Source organism: Salvia hispanica, chromosome 3 (genome assembly GCF_023119035.1).
Source record: "Salvia hispanica cultivar TCC Black 2014 chromosome 3, UniMelb_Shisp_WGS_1.0, whole genome shotgun sequence".
Lineage (NCBI taxonomy): Eukaryota > Viridiplantae > Streptophyta > Magnoliopsida > Lamiales > Lamiaceae > Salvia > Salvia hispanica.
In genome coordinates, this window is record NC_062967.1 from 26842328 (window position 1) to 26860515 (window position 18188).

General features: G+C 34.9%; 3 protein-coding genes across 4 annotated transcripts; 2 read left to right on the top strand and 1 right to left on the bottom strand.

The window, feature by feature from the left end:
- Positions 1-1556: 1556 nt before the first annotated feature.
- LOC125209722 (calcium-transporting ATPase 10, plasma membrane-type-like) lies at positions 1557-4459 on the top strand. The gene is made up of 8 exons (XM_048109305.1): positions 1557-1705; positions 1785-2050; positions 3360-3476; positions 3553-3592; positions 3956-4079; positions 4173-4191; positions 4274-4343; positions 4428-4459. The coding sequence occupies exons 2-8, from the start codon at positions 1898-1900 to the stop codon at positions 4457-4459; spliced, it is 555 nt and encodes a 184-aa protein (XP_047965262.1). The 5' UTR covers positions 1557-1705; positions 1785-1897.
- On the top strand, positions 4278-13103 carry LOC125214099 (calcium-transporting ATPase 8, plasma membrane-type-like). Of its 2 annotated transcripts, none has more exons than XM_048114981.1 (28): positions 4278-4343; positions 5049-5119; positions 5207-5290; positions 5453-5530; positions 5613-5687; positions 6509-6592; positions 6676-6758; positions 6848-6956; positions 7038-7093; positions 7345-7387; positions 7470-7553; positions 7696-7833; positions 8333-8398; positions 8482-8580; positions 8706-8816; positions 9001-9171; positions 9564-9623; positions 10177-10341; positions 10444-10560; positions 10871-10969; positions 11397-11534; positions 11621-11721; positions 11887-11932; positions 12018-12152; positions 12264-12371; positions 12458-12549; positions 12638-12738; positions 12822-13103. In XM_048114981.1, the coding sequence occupies exons 2-28, from the start codon at positions 5114-5116 to the stop codon at positions 12824-12826; spliced, it is 2454 nt and encodes an 817-aa protein (XP_047970938.1). In that variant the 5' UTR covers positions 4278-4343; positions 5049-5113; the 3' UTR covers positions 12827-13103. The 2 variants fall into 2 exon arrangements, with proteins under 2 accessions (XP_047970938.1, XP_047970937.1); XM_048114980.1 differs by lacking the exon at positions 4278-4343 and adding an exon at positions 4353-4383.
- A 1041-nt stretch (positions 13104-14144) lies between these two features.
- Positions 14145-17741, bottom strand: LOC125210567 (membrin-11-like). Its single transcript, XM_048110107.1, has 4 exons — positions 17383-17741; positions 15689-15809; positions 15444-15590; positions 14145-14619 (listed from the first exon to the last, which is right to left on the bottom strand). The coding sequence occupies exons 1-4, from the start codon at positions 17655-17657 to the stop codon at positions 14458-14460; spliced, it is 705 nt and encodes a 234-aa protein (XP_047966064.1). The 5' UTR covers positions 17658-17741; the 3' UTR covers positions 14145-14457.
- Between the last annotated feature and the right edge of the window lie 447 nt (positions 17742-18188).

The window sequence follows — 18188 nt, forward strand, 5'->3', positions numbered from 1 at the left end:
AACTTCACGTTTTTCCTGGTAAAAGGGGTTAAAATCAGTTTGCAAAGGAATATAGTATTAGTATACTCCTAATAAACCATCTACATTCAATTCAAATTCCTAATAATAAAAAAGAAGCAAACAACATTTAAGTGTTTATGGATTTTTTTCCAAATTACAACTGGACGCCTACTCATTTTCATATTAAATGTACATTTGTAATTCAAAATTATTTTCAAATTGAACAAAATTATTAGCAGCATTCATTTATTTGGAAATAATTTGAAAGAAGATTTGGTGAGGTGGAGTAGGTGAAAATCAGATGAACTTAGACATATAAGAGACTAAGACCATAAAACATTAAACAAATATTTTAGAACTACAATAATATAAAATTGAATTTCACTAGATTATATATTTACCCACGAGTTTTTATTTAAAGTGAACTTAAAATTTATTCTATAGAAAGTGAGGTTTGCGTTTTTTAGATCTTGAAAAATGAAAAATATCATCATATGTATCTGAAAAATGAAACATATCACGTTCTTATTTATTTTGCCCCTGAACACAACAATGATGTATTATTTTTAGTTCTAAATTATTTGAGATTGAGATTATAATAAGACGTGGTCTTCAATTGTAAAGAAATAGTATTATTCTATGATTATTTATTTAATTATAAGTATGGATTATTTTTATATCACATGAATTTTAAATAATATTTATTTATAAAATTAATACGATATGAGTTATATTTCATTAATTTAAAATTTATACATATATATAGAAAATTCTGAAAGAATACCATTTAAATTTACTTAGATTTAATTCGAAAGAATTTATTTCATATTTAAATGACCTAATACTCAAATAATTTCATAAATATAAATAATTTATCATCGAATAGATGAATTATATTTGTTCTAAATCCAAATTTTATAACACTCTTCAATCTTATTGGCTATTATTCATGAAACTTGTAGTGAATTTTCAAGGATTTATTTTGATTGATTTATTTATTTTGTCATTTAAACGTTGCAAAATATATTCCATGATTTAACGCCGACGCTTTTAGGATCAAAACAACATTTACACCATATCACTTGTAATTATCAATAAAAAGAATATTTCCTTTTCCACCAAGAAAGCAAATTAAAGTTATTCCAGATTTAATAGGAATAAATCCTTATCACATGAGCTTTAAATTTTCAATTCCTACTCGAATATTTGATTCGCAATGAAAATCTACCTATCCACCGAATTTTCGCACGATCACAAGATCTAAAATACAAAAGCTCCCGCAACACATCTACATAAAAGTCTCGGAATGATAGTGTAACGAGCTATCACACCAGCATTTATTACTCTTTGATTTTTCATTATTTTAATTATGTAAATAATTTACAATAACTAGGTAAATAAAGAATAAAATAAAAGATGAAATATAAATAATCGAGTTTTTTATTATTATATATATTTAAATGTAATCATGAATATTTTATATATATAATAACTTTAATCAATCTTAAATAAGAAAGAATTTAAAAATATATTACTAGTATAAAAGAAAGAAATTCGACAGAGCGACGTGGGAGCGTGGGAAGTTGGCAATTTTGAGAAATTTCGAGGCAATTTCTTAATTCTCCTTTCCACACGCTATCCGTGTGACTTCACCACTCTCATTTTCCGGCTACGGTCGCTTTCGAATTTTCCGGCATCCACGGCGGTAGTTCCTCCGTTTCCTACTCACTTCGCGCACGAATCGCTACTATCCGCGTGACTAAACACTTACTTTTTGTGATCAGTTGCAGGAATTTGTCTCTTGCAGTTTGTTTTTGGCGACATTGGCTGAATCTCAGTTCTCCGGCAGAGGCGTCATCTCTCCTGCGACTAAGGAACGGAATCGAGAGAATTGAGCATGACTGAAGAAATCAGGTACAAGAAGGACGGGTTCGACCTCGAAGCGGGGAGTAGCCGGCGCGATTATCCCGAGGATGAAGACGACGGCGATGGACCGTTCGACATTTTTCGGACGAAGAGTGCTCCGGTGCACCGGCTGCGGAGATGGAGGGTGAGTCGGCTGCATTGGTTCATTTCTGATCTTATTTTATGTTTTTTTGTTAGTACTATTTCATTTGTTGGCGATCGCTCTGTTATTAAGTTTCTTTGCCATTTCCTTGCTTGTAATCATTGCTTCAGTTGATTTGTTTTGTATTCCGAAGTCCATGAGTCATAACGGAGGAGGCGGTTTTGTATCTTCACTAGTCATCCTAGTTTCTTTGATTGAGTGATTTGGTACGATGCGGGTGGTATATTTCATGCCTATCTATGAAGGTTTTTGAAATGTGTGTTGAGAACTGAATAGCAATGTAGTTAGTTCGTGTTTGCTCTCATGATATAAGAAGTTTTTAATAAGTGAACACAGCATTCTTGATTCTTCTTATACCTTTTATCGCGCTTGTTCACCTGCTAAAATTGAGATCGTGTTTACTGTGTAATGCTTTGGTTTGCAATGAGCATTGTGCGTATCTATAATACCATTGTAAACACCATTTTTCCTGAATCTGTGGAAGAATGGAGCAATATGTGATTTATTCAATAAGACAGATTCTCAAGTGTAGTCTTCTTTTCCTCCAATTTAAGTAATGCCTTTTGTACTGCATCAGTATTGTATATAGGTTGACATTAAACTCAAGCAGTTATTACTCATGTGGTAGTTAATTGTTTTCAATATTTCCGCTGCCTTAAGCGAGCAATGATAGTAATCTCACATGCATTTCCTTCTCTTATGGCCACTGTGGTCGACTCTGGATGATCTGGTGTAACAATCCATATTTTTGTACCTCTCTCTCTCTCTCTCTCTCTCTCTCTCCTGTTCTTATTTACCTGTGTTTGGTTTTAGAAATTTTTTCTTGCCTAATTATGGTCGTGGCCTAGTTAAGGTGATTTATTGCAATTTTACAAGTCCATATTTGACTAGATACAATTTATGTATGTAAACTATTTAATCAAAATTCCAGTATATAAAGCACCAAAGAAGAGGAGGTACATTATCACTTGGTATGTAACCTCCATTGTAGATAGTAGATACTGTTATTCACGTATGTCCCTCGTATGAAAAGAAGAAGAAGAAGAACACAACAACAACAACAGTGGTCAAATACCATTGGGATATCTTGTTGATTGTAGAAGACGTTATATTCGGAGAGAATGATCAGTAGACAACAGCATTATAACTTCTTTAGTTGCTCTCTATAATTTTCTTACTTATATGGATTTAGTTGAACCTTGATTTTCTTTTTTACCATTGGTTTGTCCAACACTAAAGTGTGTTCTTACCAGTCAATTTTAATATTTTTCTTAATCTGTGGTTGCTTCAGCAAGCCGCACTTGTCCTAAATGCTTCAAGGCGATTTCGTTATACATTGGACTTGAAGAAAGCAGAAGAGAGAAGGCAGTTAATTGCTAAGATTAGAACACATGCTCAAGTCATTAGGGTAAATTATTTTTCTTATTTGAAGTAGGTACCTAATGATCATTCATTTGATTGCTAAACTGTGATCACTTGACCAGGCTGCTGTCTTGTTCCAAGAGGCGGGCAGAGGACTACCTGGTAATTATATTTCTGCTCTGTTGTACAGAATAAATCTTTTATTGCTTAAACTTCTGTTGGAACTGTAGTATATCATTTTAGAGCTGGTACAAGTTCTTATTGTATTATCTTGTTGAAATTGCAATGTCATCTTTTACTTATTAACTTTGTTCTAGTTGTCGTGTTAATCTAGGAAACTATAAGTTTTTATGATCATACTACTGTCATCAATTTGTTGACATTGGCTTATCAGGGACATTTAAACTGTTTAAAGTTGATGGTCTGTTTTAATTTATTTATCTTGCTGACCATTATCACAGTGGATATCTTTTATTTGGCCATGTGTTGTTTTATGCTCATTTGTTGTTTTGTCTGACATTTTAGGTGCAGTAACTTCAACTTTACCATTGAGTCCTACTCAAAATTCTGATTTTGGCATCAGCTCAGAAGAGCTAGTTGCAATATCCAAGGAGCATGATCTTTCTGTTTTGCTCATAAATTTTCTCAAGTAAGATATATCTCAGTCATTTCTTTGGTTTGCTCTTTGAATCGATTAAGTTGTTTAAGCAACCGGGTTTGGAACTCAAAAAAATGTTTACAGCCGTGTTCTCATGCCTATGGTTCTTTATTGAAGAATTTTGTCACTCTGGTGAGGAAATAGGAATATAGAATAATGTATCAGTGCTTGGTTTATTTTTTTAGGGTATCAAAGAAGGCTGGTATGATGGAGGAAGCATTGCCTTGGCAGTTATTATAGTCATTGTTTTTACAGGTAATTGCCTTGGCAGTTATTATAGTCATTGTTTTTACAGGTAATATTAATATGTGATTTATTTGGTTTAACTGCTGGTTTTAGTTGCAGTTGCGACCTCTTTGCAGCCTACTTGATCTCTATAACATCACATAGTTTATACTTAGTTATGAGATGATCCTGGTTGGGTTCTGTAAAAATGTCTTAACTGGTGATATATCTTCAAAAATGGAATACCAATTATATGATTTCGAAGAGAAACCAGCCTTCAGTGAGAAACAAAAGATAATTTTTCATCCATGGGTTTTTCTGTGGGTCGTTGGAAAGTTTAGGCTAGTTGGAAGGGTGCTGAAATAAAAATTTTCATGCAAGTACGGATAATCAAGTAGCCCAAAATTCATACATAAGTTCAGCAAGAGTAGAAGTTAATGTTTAGGTATTTTCAGAAAAACCAAACCAGGTGTGGCAATCAGTTTATGCTTTGGGTTGAGACTAGGCAATACAATTTAAATGTTCTTATATGGACCTGAGCACAGCCTGTTTATTACTCAGGTCAAGTACTGGATCCAAACACGCATATTTTTTGCACAAATAACCTGACACAACATGTAAACGTTCATATGACTCTCGAGTGGCAGTAGCAGCAGCATATGTCTTCCATAAAAATTTTCTTGTGTTCATGTCAACTGGTAATAAGAAATGCATTTTTTTTTTTAAAAATTGCAGCTGTAAGTGATTACAAACAATCCCTTCAATTCCAGAACTTGAATGAAGAGAAGGAAAATATACAAATGGAGGTAGGATAATGTGAATAAAATATTCTGCATGTACTGCCCCTCGTATTTTATTTCTTTTTCTTATGTTCACTTTGAAATATTCTACAGGTGATAAGGGGTGGGCGGAGGACTAAGATTTCAATATTTGAAATAGTTGTTGGTGATGTCTTGCCTCTTAAAATTGGTGATCAGGTAATCGAGAGTACCTTACTCTCTGCTGTGGAAATTAATGTTTAGTATATTCTTCTTGTGTTGCAAGTGTTGAGGAAGACTTACTCTCTTAATATATTTTGGGTGGTGGTATGGGAGTTGATGTTTGCATTTAATTCAATCATCCCCTCCATATGCATATAGGTGCCAGCAGATGGGCTTGTAATATCCGGCCACTCCCTCTCAGTTGATGAATCCAGTATGACAGGAGAAAGTAAAATTGTATGCCTAAAGAAACCTGTTGCTCTATGTTGTGTATGTCAGTGTGATACTCTCGTTTAATCTTCAATATGGTCTGTCTTAGGTCCACAAAGATCCTGTACGATCACCCTTTCTTATGTCTGGATGCAAGATTGCTGATGGGTATGGGACAATGCTGGTAATTTCTCCTATCCTCTTAGCTCTTAAGCAATTTTTAGAATTTCCATGGCTATGATTTCTCAAGAACGTATAATTAATCTAGTTAGTGAATGTGCTATGTGGTTTTTCTAGGAATTTTGTATAAGGCACAGGAGGATAATATTTTTCATGTATATGAATAAACTGAAATGCTTTGTTGCTTAACTTGTAGTAGGTAACAGTGATGGCGTAGTTAGGGCTGTAAATGAGCCAAGCGGAGTTGAATACTAGTTGGCTTGAGCACAGCTCATTAAAGCATTCAGGTGTTTGAGCTCGGGTCGGCACCTAATTACCGAACTCAGCTTGATCTTAGCTCGTTAGATATTCGTATAAATGGTGTTTGAGTTCAAGATCGTGAAAGGCTTGAAAAATATCCCTACTGTGCTCTTGATCAGCATGTTACCTGAGCTTGATTGAAGGTTTGACTAAAGGTTCGTGAGCTGGCTCGATTAATTAGCTTGCAAACACGTTCTTGAACAAACGGATTCAAACATGTTTACAAGCCCAATGAACTGAGCATAATCAGCCTTGAGCTCGGCTCGATAAAGTTATCCCAAGCGAGCTTTGATTGACCCAAGCCCTCCAATAGCTCACGAGTAGCTCTGTTCATTTACAACCCTAGGTGTAGTTGGTGATTTACATCAGGTTTAGACTGTACTTTAGTCTATGACTAGTTGACATGCAAGTGTTTATTACATGAAACATGTTTGCTTGTGATGAAAGTGACACTTGTTCTTCTATCATATCCATCCTGAGGATATACTATGAACTGCCAATTGAATTTTGATTGGGCTGTCACAGGTAACTAGTGTGGGAATAAATACTGAATGGGGATTACTTATGGCAAGCATATCAGAAGATAATGGCGAGGAAACACCTTTACAGGTTACTTCTTAATGGAGCCTCGGTAACATTTTTCTGATTCTTAAGTGCCTGATTCTGACATTTTAACGTGATGTCGAGTTTAGGTACGATTAAATGGGGTTGCTACTTTTATTGGCATGGTTGGTCTGGGAGTAGCACTTGTTGTTCTTATTGTCCTTGTGGCCAGGTAATTTGCTTATTAATACAGTATCTGATTTTTTTATTTTTAGTTTGGGAAGTTAAATCATTATTATATATTACTTTGTTATTGAGCAGATTTTTTACTGGGCATACGAAAGATCCTGATGGCACAGTCCAATTTACAGCTGGGAAGACAAAAGTTGGTGATGCAATAGATGGATTTGTAAAGATATTCACTGTTGCAGTATGTATTCATTTCAATAATGTTTGATAAAAATTTATTGTCTGCTCATTTGTATTGCTGATTAATCGAGTTAAACTCCAGGTGACTATTGTAGTTGTTGCAGTACCAGAAGGTCTTCCATTAGCTGTCACTCTCACGTAAGCTTATTTGTTACGCTTCATTAGCACCTGCGCTTGTCATTATGAAAATTATTGCATTGATCTCTGCCCATTATGTGCTTGTTTGTTTGAACGTAAACTTTGCTGAATGTGACATATCCTTTCTATCTCTTCTATTTCTGGACGTAAACTTCTTTTGAATTTATTGATACTATTTACACTGCAATTGGTGTAAGACCACATATTTGTTTTCTTTGAATAGCCTTCTTTAATATGAAAGTGCATTTCAGGCTTGCGTATTCAATGAGGAAAATGATGGCTGATAAAGCATTGGTATGCATTTGTGCTAGAAGCGTTCACTTCTCTAAGATATTTTGCAATATCTTCTGTTAGTTTATTAAAATTTAAACTGCAGGTGAGGAGGCTTTCAGCCTGTGAAACAATGGGCTCTGCAACTACTATTTGCAGTGATAAAACTGGAACCCTCACTCTGAATGAGGTGCTTATCATTTTTCTTTTTTTGTGCTTCTAGTTTTCTTTTGGTTCTGCATTTGTTGGTTGCTTTGGCATTCAGATAATGTAGAAATTTTGGGTATTTGATTTCAATTTGCAACCAATAATCCTTTATCATCCTTTTACAGATGACTGTGGGGGAGGTATCTGCATGTGGAAAGAAAATTGATCCACCTGACAATAAATCACTTCTCCCTTCTAGAGTTCTCTCTCTACTGATTGAGGGCATTGCACAAAACACAACTGGAAGCGTATTTGTGCCTGAAGTATGTTTTAGGGGGTGTTCTTCTGATTGCTTCTATTTATTTACGTTGAAACTCATCATAGAATTGCATGTTTGATTCTGATGACACAAAAGAAATCTGTTTTTTCACTTTCTGACCATTTATTTCGTAGGTTTTCTACGTATCAATTTTTGGTTCAGAATTCATGAATTCCAGTGTTATTAAAGTGTAAACTGTTGTTATCAAAATATGTGTTTGTCATGCATATAAAGCCTCAACATATGAAATTACTGCGTTTCATGGTATATTTCATTTTTATTACTTTTTAATTGAATTTTGGGTGGACAATCTAAGATCAGTCTTCTGATTGATGAACTATTCTAGAAAACTTGAAGCTGGAGTACAAAGTAAATAAGCATTTGATAAAGTTGCTTACATCTTTATAGGCTCTTATAAGTATATGTTGTGATAGTTCTACTTTTTTATCCTTTATCTTCTCATTGATATATTAGGGGAATCTGATTTAGCTGGTTTTTGTTAGGGTGGTGGAGCTCCGGAACTTTCAGGATCACCAACTGAAAAGGCAATTCTGCAGTGGGGAGTAAATGTAGTGCAACTAAAACTTTTTTTTTGGCTTTATAGCAGTGTTTTGTTCTGTATGCCAATTTAATATCTCTTGTTTTACTGCAGCTTGGAATGGATTTTCTTTCTGTTCGTTCAGAGTCAGTTATTATTCATGCCTTTCCATTTAACTCAGAGAAGAAGCGAGGTGGTGTCGCACTTAAAGTGGTAATTCAAAATTTTTCTTTGGTGATGTATTTTAGGTTGTATTACCCTCTTGCCTTCTTGCAAAGAATTCTGGATGGACTTTCTTCAGGTTTCTTTTTTGTGAATTAATATCGGTGCCTTGGCAGTCTGATTCTGAAGTTCATGTGCACTGGAAAGGGGCTGCAGAAATAGTACTTGCGTGCTGCACAAGTTACATAGATACGGATGACCATGTGGTGCCGCTTGACGAAGATAAGGTGTGTATGGGAAATAATTTTTCTAGCTTCTCTTTCTGGTACTGCTAAATTATTAATTTTATGCTGTTTATGATGAATTTGTGATTTTTTTAAGAGTAGAATTCAATACTAGGCATATTTTTAAATATTAGGATAGTTCTAAGTTTGGTTTTGCCTGTGAAATGACATTTTTGTTTAACTGTAGTTATCATCTTATAAGAAAGCGATTGAAGATATGGCTGTAGAGAGCTTGCGTTGTGTGGCCATTGCCTACAGGCCATATGATGTAAAGAGTGTTCCATCCGCTGCCGCAGAACTTGAAAATTGGCAATTACCTGAGTCGGACCTTATTTTGCTGGCCATTGTCGGTATCAAGGTGCTTGTTTCTACTTCTTTCTTAATTGCTGCATGTTAATTTTTCACAAGTTTCTCTGTAAGTTATATTTGTATTTTTTTTTATGAAATTAATCTGTCTTCCACTTTTTTTTGTATTTTTGGAAATTATATGACAATTTGCATCGCTAATGAAAAGCTTTCTATCAGTCATAAACATTGTCTCAATTTTTTGCAATTAGCAGTCTAGAAAAAATGTGCTATCTTTCTATATTTAAATCATATGCTTCTTTACAACAATTTATTCTGGTTGACATCAATGTTGAGTGTCCTGACAATTATTAGGATCACATATGCCAGATTTCTCAGTTTCATGTATTGTGGATCCCAAATGAGTGATGATTGGTAATGAGCGTAAAAATACTTTTGATATAGGATCCTTGCCGACCAGGTGTAAAAGATGCTGTCCAGTTGTGCACTAATGCAGGTGTTAAGGTATGTGCATTTATTACCTCACTTCCTCTGTGGCCCACTAGGAGATATGGGTTTTCTGGTCTATGCTATGTTAATCTAAATTGGTAATGTTTGTGAAAGATGTAGGAAAATTCTAGTAAAAAAATTATGTGAAGTACTAAATGATATTCCTGAATCCACAAATAAAATTCCTTCACTTCCAACCTAAGCAATTATTTCACAAGTATTAATTTAAGATACTGTGATTTTACAATTATGTGAAAGAATCAAATCTTGATTCTCAACACTTTGTATTGTTCAAAATTTCAAATAGTATATCATTCTTAAAAAATTATACCCACCCAATCATCCTCCCAAGTCTGAAAATCTCAATTTGTTTCTGTTAACACCTCTGATGATGTTCTTGACTGATTAATGAAAAACATTATGAAATTTGAATATGTATTTTAGACTTTGAAAAGTAGGTTCCAAGGCAATGGGTGTATATACTCTTTTTTTCTTTATTCGGGATCAGACATTTTTGTTTTTCTTAATCATGAAGTAATTTTTGTTTCTTGGTCTATTGATTTTCTAGGTGCGCATGGTCACTGGTGACAATCTTCAAACAGCTAAAGCAATTGCCTTAGAGTGTGGTATATTAAGCTCTGGTACAGATGCAACTGAACCTAACATTATTGAAGGAAAGACATTCCGCACCCTTACGGAATCACAGAGATTAGATATTGCTGATAAGATTTCGGTATGGAATGATGATAGACAGACTCTTGATCTCTTAGTTAGTGTGTAACTCAGCTAGTTGTTGATGGGTGATAATGATTTTGCGATACCATTTTGCACATAGGTGATGGGAAGGTCGTCACCAAATGACAAACTCCTGCTTGTTCAAGCATTAAGAATGAGGGGACATGTAGTTGCTGTTACTGGAGATGGTACGAACGATGCTCCTGCACTACATGAGGTCTGGTACTTCACTTGTTTAGTATATGTGGCTTTATCATGTATTGCGCCTGCATGTTTTAATCCATATTCTCCGAGATACCAAAATCTCTTATGATTCAATAAGTAGGTTTTTCTATCTCTAGAATTGTATCAATTGTGAATTAGTTGGCGGCGCAATAAGTAATAAAGATTGTGGAATAGAGTAATGTTATCTGAACTGAACTTGCTTTTTTCCACTTTCCTAAAAGTAAACAGTTGGGGATGTGGTGTTACAGTCATTGAGCTTCTACAGCTAATATGATTAAATTTGCAATTTGATAATGGTGTAGGCTGATATTGGTCTTGCAATGGGTATCCAAGGCACAGAAGTTGCAAAAGAGAGTTCAGATATCATTATACTTGATGACAATTTTTCTTCTGTTGTGAAGGTTAGTCATCTAATTTTTGTTATTTAATAGTTTCCCCTTGCTGGTCTCATGAACTGGTAACTCTGTGGAGACGTGTATGAATTTTTGTACTTCTATTGGAGAGCTCACCTTCTAATTAATGTGGTTATGGTCTTTGCCCATGTGATTTTCAGTTTTCCATGAAATTTTGGCTGTAATTCTGAATCTCAGATGTTTTTTAGTGGTGCCAGTGTCTTATGTTTTGAAGTTTTGATTGTCTTCAAATTTAGTTGAAATCGTTTATGATTCATTTCAAATCAGCATTTTCTAGAATTTTTCTTAACATAATATGAATATAAATCATGAAAAATCGAATGAGCCTGTAGAAAGTTTCCTCTGACAGTCTAAATAGCCACGGTTCATGAAACTTTGTACTTATACTGCAGAGCTTACTCTTTTCTCACTGTAGGTTGTCCGATGGGGAAGATCTGTTTACGCCAACATTCAGAAATTCATACAGTTTCAACTTACGGTTAATGTTGCTGCTTTGATTATCAATGTTGTTGCTGCAGTTTCTGCTGGCAATGTTCCACTGAATGCTGTGCAGGTGTGTATTCTCTCTTTCCTGTGTGGGATATGCTCCAGTTGCTATAATTCTTGTATAAACATTGGTTCCTTTTTTCGGGTATTCAGCTTCTCTGGGTGAACCTTATCATGGACACATTAGGAGCACTTGCGCTAGCCACTGAGCCTCCTACTGATCATCTCATGCGTAGAGCACCTGTTGGTAGAAGGTCAGATTTCTGCAAGTCATTCACAGATTTGATGCTCTCGTTTTCCATAATTGTTACTATGCTTCTCCTTATGTTAAATGATTTGGCTCATTATTTCTTTGATATCAATTTCTGCTCCTATTACTGGTTGATTATATTTTGACAATGAAATTGTTGGTATTCTAGGGAACCCCTTATAACGAATATCATGTGGAGGAATTTGTTAATACAGGTATGTCTTGTATTATGATAACCTTGTGAAATTGCTTTTAACAGCTGAGACTGAATAGTCTCATTTTAATTCCCACTAATTGTAGGCTTTATATCAAGTCACTGTGCTCTTAATCCTCAATTTCCGGGGAAGGGATATCCTGAATCTGCAGAACGATGACAAAGATCACGCTTTCCGAGTGAATAATACACTTATATTCAATGCATTTGTCTTCTGTCAGGTAAGAGTTACATTAATGATTATATATCTCTTGATCATGCTGCATGAGTGATGTGAGGATGCATAGCTTTTTTGGTGTTTGCCTGTGATCTCTTTACATATTTCTCAATAGGTATTCAATGAATTTAACGCTCGAAAGCCAGATGAGGTGAATGTGTTTAAAGGTGTCACCAAAAACCGTTTGTTCATGGGAATAATCGGCCTTGAAGTAGTGCTTCAGGTACTCATTTGAACTACACCATGACTAAAGTGTATTGTCTAGTTTATTCATTTACAACTCCTTATATTTCCTCATTTCGTTTCTAGGTTATCATAATCTTTTTCCTGGGGAAGTTTGCCACCACTGTTCGGCTGAGCTGGAAACTGTGGCTTGTGTCAATTGCTCTCGGTATTATCAGGTTCGTAGTTATCAGATTCTCTCTTTTCTGTCAGTCGATAGTGTAGAATCGGTCATATTTATATGGTTTGTTTGCGGGAAATCACCAGCTGGCCTCTTGCTGCTATCGGAAAACTAATTCCCGTCCCTGAGAAGCCCATTGCTGAATTCTTTACGAAGAAAATCCATAGACAGAGAAACGCTGATGACGGTAATTTTACTTACAGAACCTGCTTTCGTCCCAGGTATTGATGATTGTTGTTGGTTAATCTTCGTCGTTTGTTGTTTTTACAGGTTAAGATTTGGTTTTGGGGTTATGGCAGTATAGGCTAACATTTGCATAGAAAAGAGAAACACTAACAAAAATATAGAGGAAGTTGGTTTTCATGTTATGGTGGCTTCGGTTTCCACACACTAACTGGAATTATTCTTTTAATGCCTCGACACTTTATAAAGTCTTATTTCCGGATATTATTGTAAATTAGCTATTTGATTCCTAGATCACATTGTGTTTTTGGCAAACGATTTGTATATTGGGTTTTATTATCTAGAAAAACATATGTTTATTATCTTTTAGATCACTTGTTGATTTGGAAAATGAAATTTTGTTGAGCATTACTAAGTAGGTTTATGGATTTGAAAGAGTGGTGTTTTCTAACGTCCAAATTTGGTTCCAAATATTTATGCAAAAAAACTTTTGATTGTAAATGTTAAAGTGTGTTGGCTGCTCATCATAGATAATGTGTTTTAGGAGTTTTTGTCAAAAAATGATAGTCAACAATGTTTTCATCTTACTATGAGTTAAACGTGGGTCAAAATATATTGTTTTAGACCAGAAGCCAACTCAATTAATATGTAGGACCAAATGATTTTTTTCATACAAATGTACAAGATTAATTTTGGACTTAGGTTAATCATCAATAACAAAATTGTTAAATATGATCACAACATTGTTCAAGACTAAAAGCTAACATACTTAATATATAAGATAAAAAAAAAATTCTTGTAAATGTACGAGATCGATTTGAGACTAGTCTTTAATTAACTAATTAGAAAAGAGAAATACTTAGAATAGAAAAATATTACTCCATATGGTATGCCTAAAAATAAGACCTACGCCTTGTTAGTAATTTTTACATGAATAATAGTATTAATTTATTGAGGAACCATGATCACTCAGAGAGTACTACTTTTTATTGATAAGTGACTAGGTAAAAAGAGAAATGAAAACTAATAAATAGGACAGTACTAGAGGTGAAATATGTTAGTGGATAAAATAAAGTAGAAGATAAAATAAAGCAAGGGACATTGAGAGATTAAAGTACAAGAGAAAAATCGTACTCCTTTTTGTCAAGAATAGAAATGTTTCTACTATGTTGGAATATTCCAAAGAATGCACTCTATTAACGCGGAATAGAGAGAACACATCACACAACAATGTCGCAAGAATAGACGCATCCGTATGAAGTTATCAGACAACAATGTTGCAAGAATAGACACATCCGTATGAAGTTAATTTATAGTATCTAAATTAATACTATGAACAAGTTCCAAAATAATCAGACTGCTATTTCATATCTTGGTTTCTTGAAAAAAAAAGTTTTGCTGAATCTGAACTTAATAGCAAAAGTGCTTTGACTATATTAATTTCCCAGAAAACAGAACAAATTTCATGAGATTTCTCCACGGAAATGTCAAACTATCTTCTTATACATGCGAATGAGAGAGTTAAAAAGACTTAACAGTAGGAGGTGATAGAATTCTTACACTATTACAAATCTTAATCCTCGTCTGTATTAAACCGTTGTGCCTTATAATGCTTTCAGTTATATTTTTCAATTCATAGTAAGAAGAGCATCCAAAAAATATGTACGAGAAGGCTGTATACATGCCGGTACTAACTTGTTGAGCCAGTATGAGAGTATTTCAGTCATCTCGTCCACCTCCAGAACATGACAACGATGATGATAGTTACAGTCATGCCAGCATACTTGATCCATTTGTCAAAACGGCTCCGCCTCTCAATGAGCCTCAGAAGGGAGTTTGATAGCCCCAAAGTGTTGAGAACATCCAGTGCTTTCCTTTGAGCTCTCTGCATCGATGGAAAAGCCATAAAATGTTAGCTTGGATTCAGTAGAAGAAGATAAATAAATAACTGTTCTAATGACTTCGCCTTGTGCGACTTGGCTTGAGAGGTTGTGAGGAAACTGTTATAATGTCGAGAGCCATATCTAAACGATTATACTACTCCTTACTAAATAATGCGAAAGAAAGATCAAAATCATCCTATTTTTTGCAATCAAAGTTATAATGTTTTCAGCCATATTCAAATCTAATATACAATATTGATTAAGTTTTTTTGGTGGGATTAAGCTTGTTCAGGATCCCAAACCAATCTTGAGCTTTTTTGCTCAAGCTCAGGCTAATAGTAAACAAGCAATCATTAGTTTTTAGTGCTCAACTCGACTCAATTCAGTTACACCCTTACAAATGATACTCAGTTCCAAGTCATTATACAAGAATGCAGTATTCCGATAAGGTTAAAGTCCGATCTGTCACTAATGAGCTGCTATAAATGCAACAGCTTTATCACATAAAGTCGAATTTTCAGCAACTAACTACTATTGAGGTAGATCACAATAGGATTATGTAACTTCTACACCAATCCTTTTAACTTTTTTCATTCTATCTCCTGTAGGTTGCATAAGGATTAAAATTCATGTAAGAATATGTACGGGTAGTCGGCATCTTCACATAATGTACCATTAGTACTTCTTTAGATTTTCCAAAATTGGGTATCTTTATGCAAGTTCTTTAGCCATACAGAGTGTTTTATCTACTAAATCATAGAACCACAAAACTTACAAGACAGATTCGTACTTTTGCATCAAGTGTGGGTGGAGGGGAGGGGGTTACCTTTAAGTGGTCCCTTTGTTCGCTATACTTGGAAAGTATAGCAACACCTGTTGCAAAGCTGTCCTCTAGTAATCTAGAAGATCTACGGACTGACTCTGCTGCTTGCGACTCCTCATCAAAGATTCTCAGAACATGTGCATCTCCACTCTGAAACAAATGGAGCATTCAAACATATAACTTTTCATAATTCAAACAAACATTAAAAAAAAAAAAAGATAAGTAATCAACTGAGACAGAGGCAATACAGGTCTTCTAAATAATTCAGCTCTCTCTTGGGCTTCTTGTACTCGTTTCTGATGCCTCGATGTGTACTTATCCAGACTAGCTCTGAATGACTCAGCCTCCTCGCTGACTTGTTCTACCTTTCTGCATTACAAATCAAGGTAAACTAATTTCTTCATACCAAGAACAAGGTCTCACAAAAAATATAAATCATACATCTGGTAGCCATAATAAAAACCAAGTTCATAAAATACTCCCACTCCCACTCCCTCTGTCCACAAGGAGTGTGGTCTTATTGGCATTTTCGCCCGTCCACCAATACACTAGTGTTTACAGTATAGGACATAACCCTTTATATCTTTTCCATCATTCACATGCAATATTTACAAAAGACTCACCACTTACTTTCACTCTTAGTCTTTAGAGGAACACAAAAACTCTAAACCAATACTTATCCAACACTTAATACCCCTAGTAGGACCTATCTCCACATAAATTACATCTCCCAATATCTTTCTTATAACGAGTCGTCTCCTCCGCACCACACTCTTAGCGTAATTCCTGATTACAGGAAACCGAAAAACAAAGACGATGGTCATTGAATCGGACAGATTTAAGTGCTACTATCAGCTTCTTCTCTATATTCTTGCTCCCATTTGAGAGGTACGCACCATCATTAGCAAGAAAAGTTCCAATACGAAATTATTACAGACTGGTTCTATAACCGATTCATAACTACAAAAGTTTCTCCAGCCCTATACAATTCACAATGTGCTGGGTTAGATCCTTTCCTAGTTTCATTTTGCCTGTACAAAGTGCTTGGATGATCTTATTAGGCAGAACCAGCATCATTTGGCCAATATTATATTCATCAATGAATATTGTCACTAAGGTAGGGTTTATAATTGTTAAAGCGTCTTCTATTCTTTCCTTTTTCTATGTTTCTGACCAACATGTGCAGTAATTAATGACACACAACTCAAATGATCACCTAACCAAATTGTGCTACATATTCTTTCTATCAATTCATTCAGCTATCATCTTCTTTACATATTACATTTACCTAATGTTCTGGCTTAAAACCCCCTTCCCACTTATGTTTAATAAACTTTTTGTCATAAAATAAGAACTGCATGGTCTGAAATGAGAAAACACAGGCAGATGCCTCAGCAGTCAGCACAGAGAATGGGATAGAAATGCCCGCTTCTTTAGCATTGCATTTGCCAAAGATTAACATCTTCTAAGTGGCTACTTTGTTAAAGTAATTCAATTAGATTTACAGCATAACCACACATAAATTTAACCGCATGAGCAACATTCCTATAATGAACACTCAGAGATACGCGCGTTTTGGTTACCACAAATGATTAACACAAACTCGGATCAGATCAATAGTATATCTCAATCTCTAAATTTCATAAAATTATAAGGAGGATGAAAAAAATCAATTCAACCAGCACTATTGCAGATCAACGACTTCTAATCTCCTTAAGCACTCTGATCATCAGCGGGATTACAAAACCATTTCAAACAACACAATTAAGATAATTAATCACATTCAGGGCTGAATTCACGTACGCGAGTGCATATTTCAATGACAAAACCATTCAAACAACATATTACGAGAATTAAGCAAATCCAGGCCTGAATTGGCGTACACGAATACATATTTGCAGATTCAATAAGATGAATTAGATTTGCAGAGATAGGGAAAGACCTTTTCCAGAGATCTCGCTGAGGCTTGGAGGGTATGGAGCGCCAGAGGCGATCCATTTCAGCGCAGAGCGACTGGATCTGGTGAATATCTCTTCGAATCAAAGTAGATTGATCATCGGAAGACCCCGCGACGACGGCGCTCGACGATGAAAGCGAAGAGGAGGATGTTGAGGTAAACTCGAGACGCTCGAGCCTCTCCAAAGCATCTCTGATCGTCAATGAGAGCCGCTTGGAGCTAGAGTAGAGCTCCGAGAGATTTCCGCCGCCGCCTTCCATTGCCGTCGCCGCCTTCTCGGATCCGTTTCTGCCTTCTTCGAATCGGAATTCAATTCCTTCAAGTAAGCGTGTATTTTGCCTCTAAAAATAGTTGGAAATGAATTTAGATATTGATTTTTATATATTTTGTTTTTTTTTACTAACGCCGATTGCCGAAATATTTATAAAATGGAATTAATTGAAATTAGACTCAATATTCAATATATTTTGCTGACGTCACATGAAAAAATATGCTTGTAAATTGTTATTTTAGTGTAAAATTTTGCAAATAGTTAACAGCGACGTCCACGGCATGCTCAATTTTCTCCTCAAATTCAACTACACAGGACTATTCTAAAAATGGGTAAAGATATGATTTAATTAACTACTATGTTTTAAAGTTACGAGATAGAGCAGAATTTGACCAAATTTTATTATTGTTGTTTTTTACTATTTTCCCTAAACTTTTATACTATGCTATTCTCTTCGTCCGCCATTAGAAGTTTCATTTTTTAGTAGCATTAAGAAAAATGGATGGAAAAAAGTTAGTGG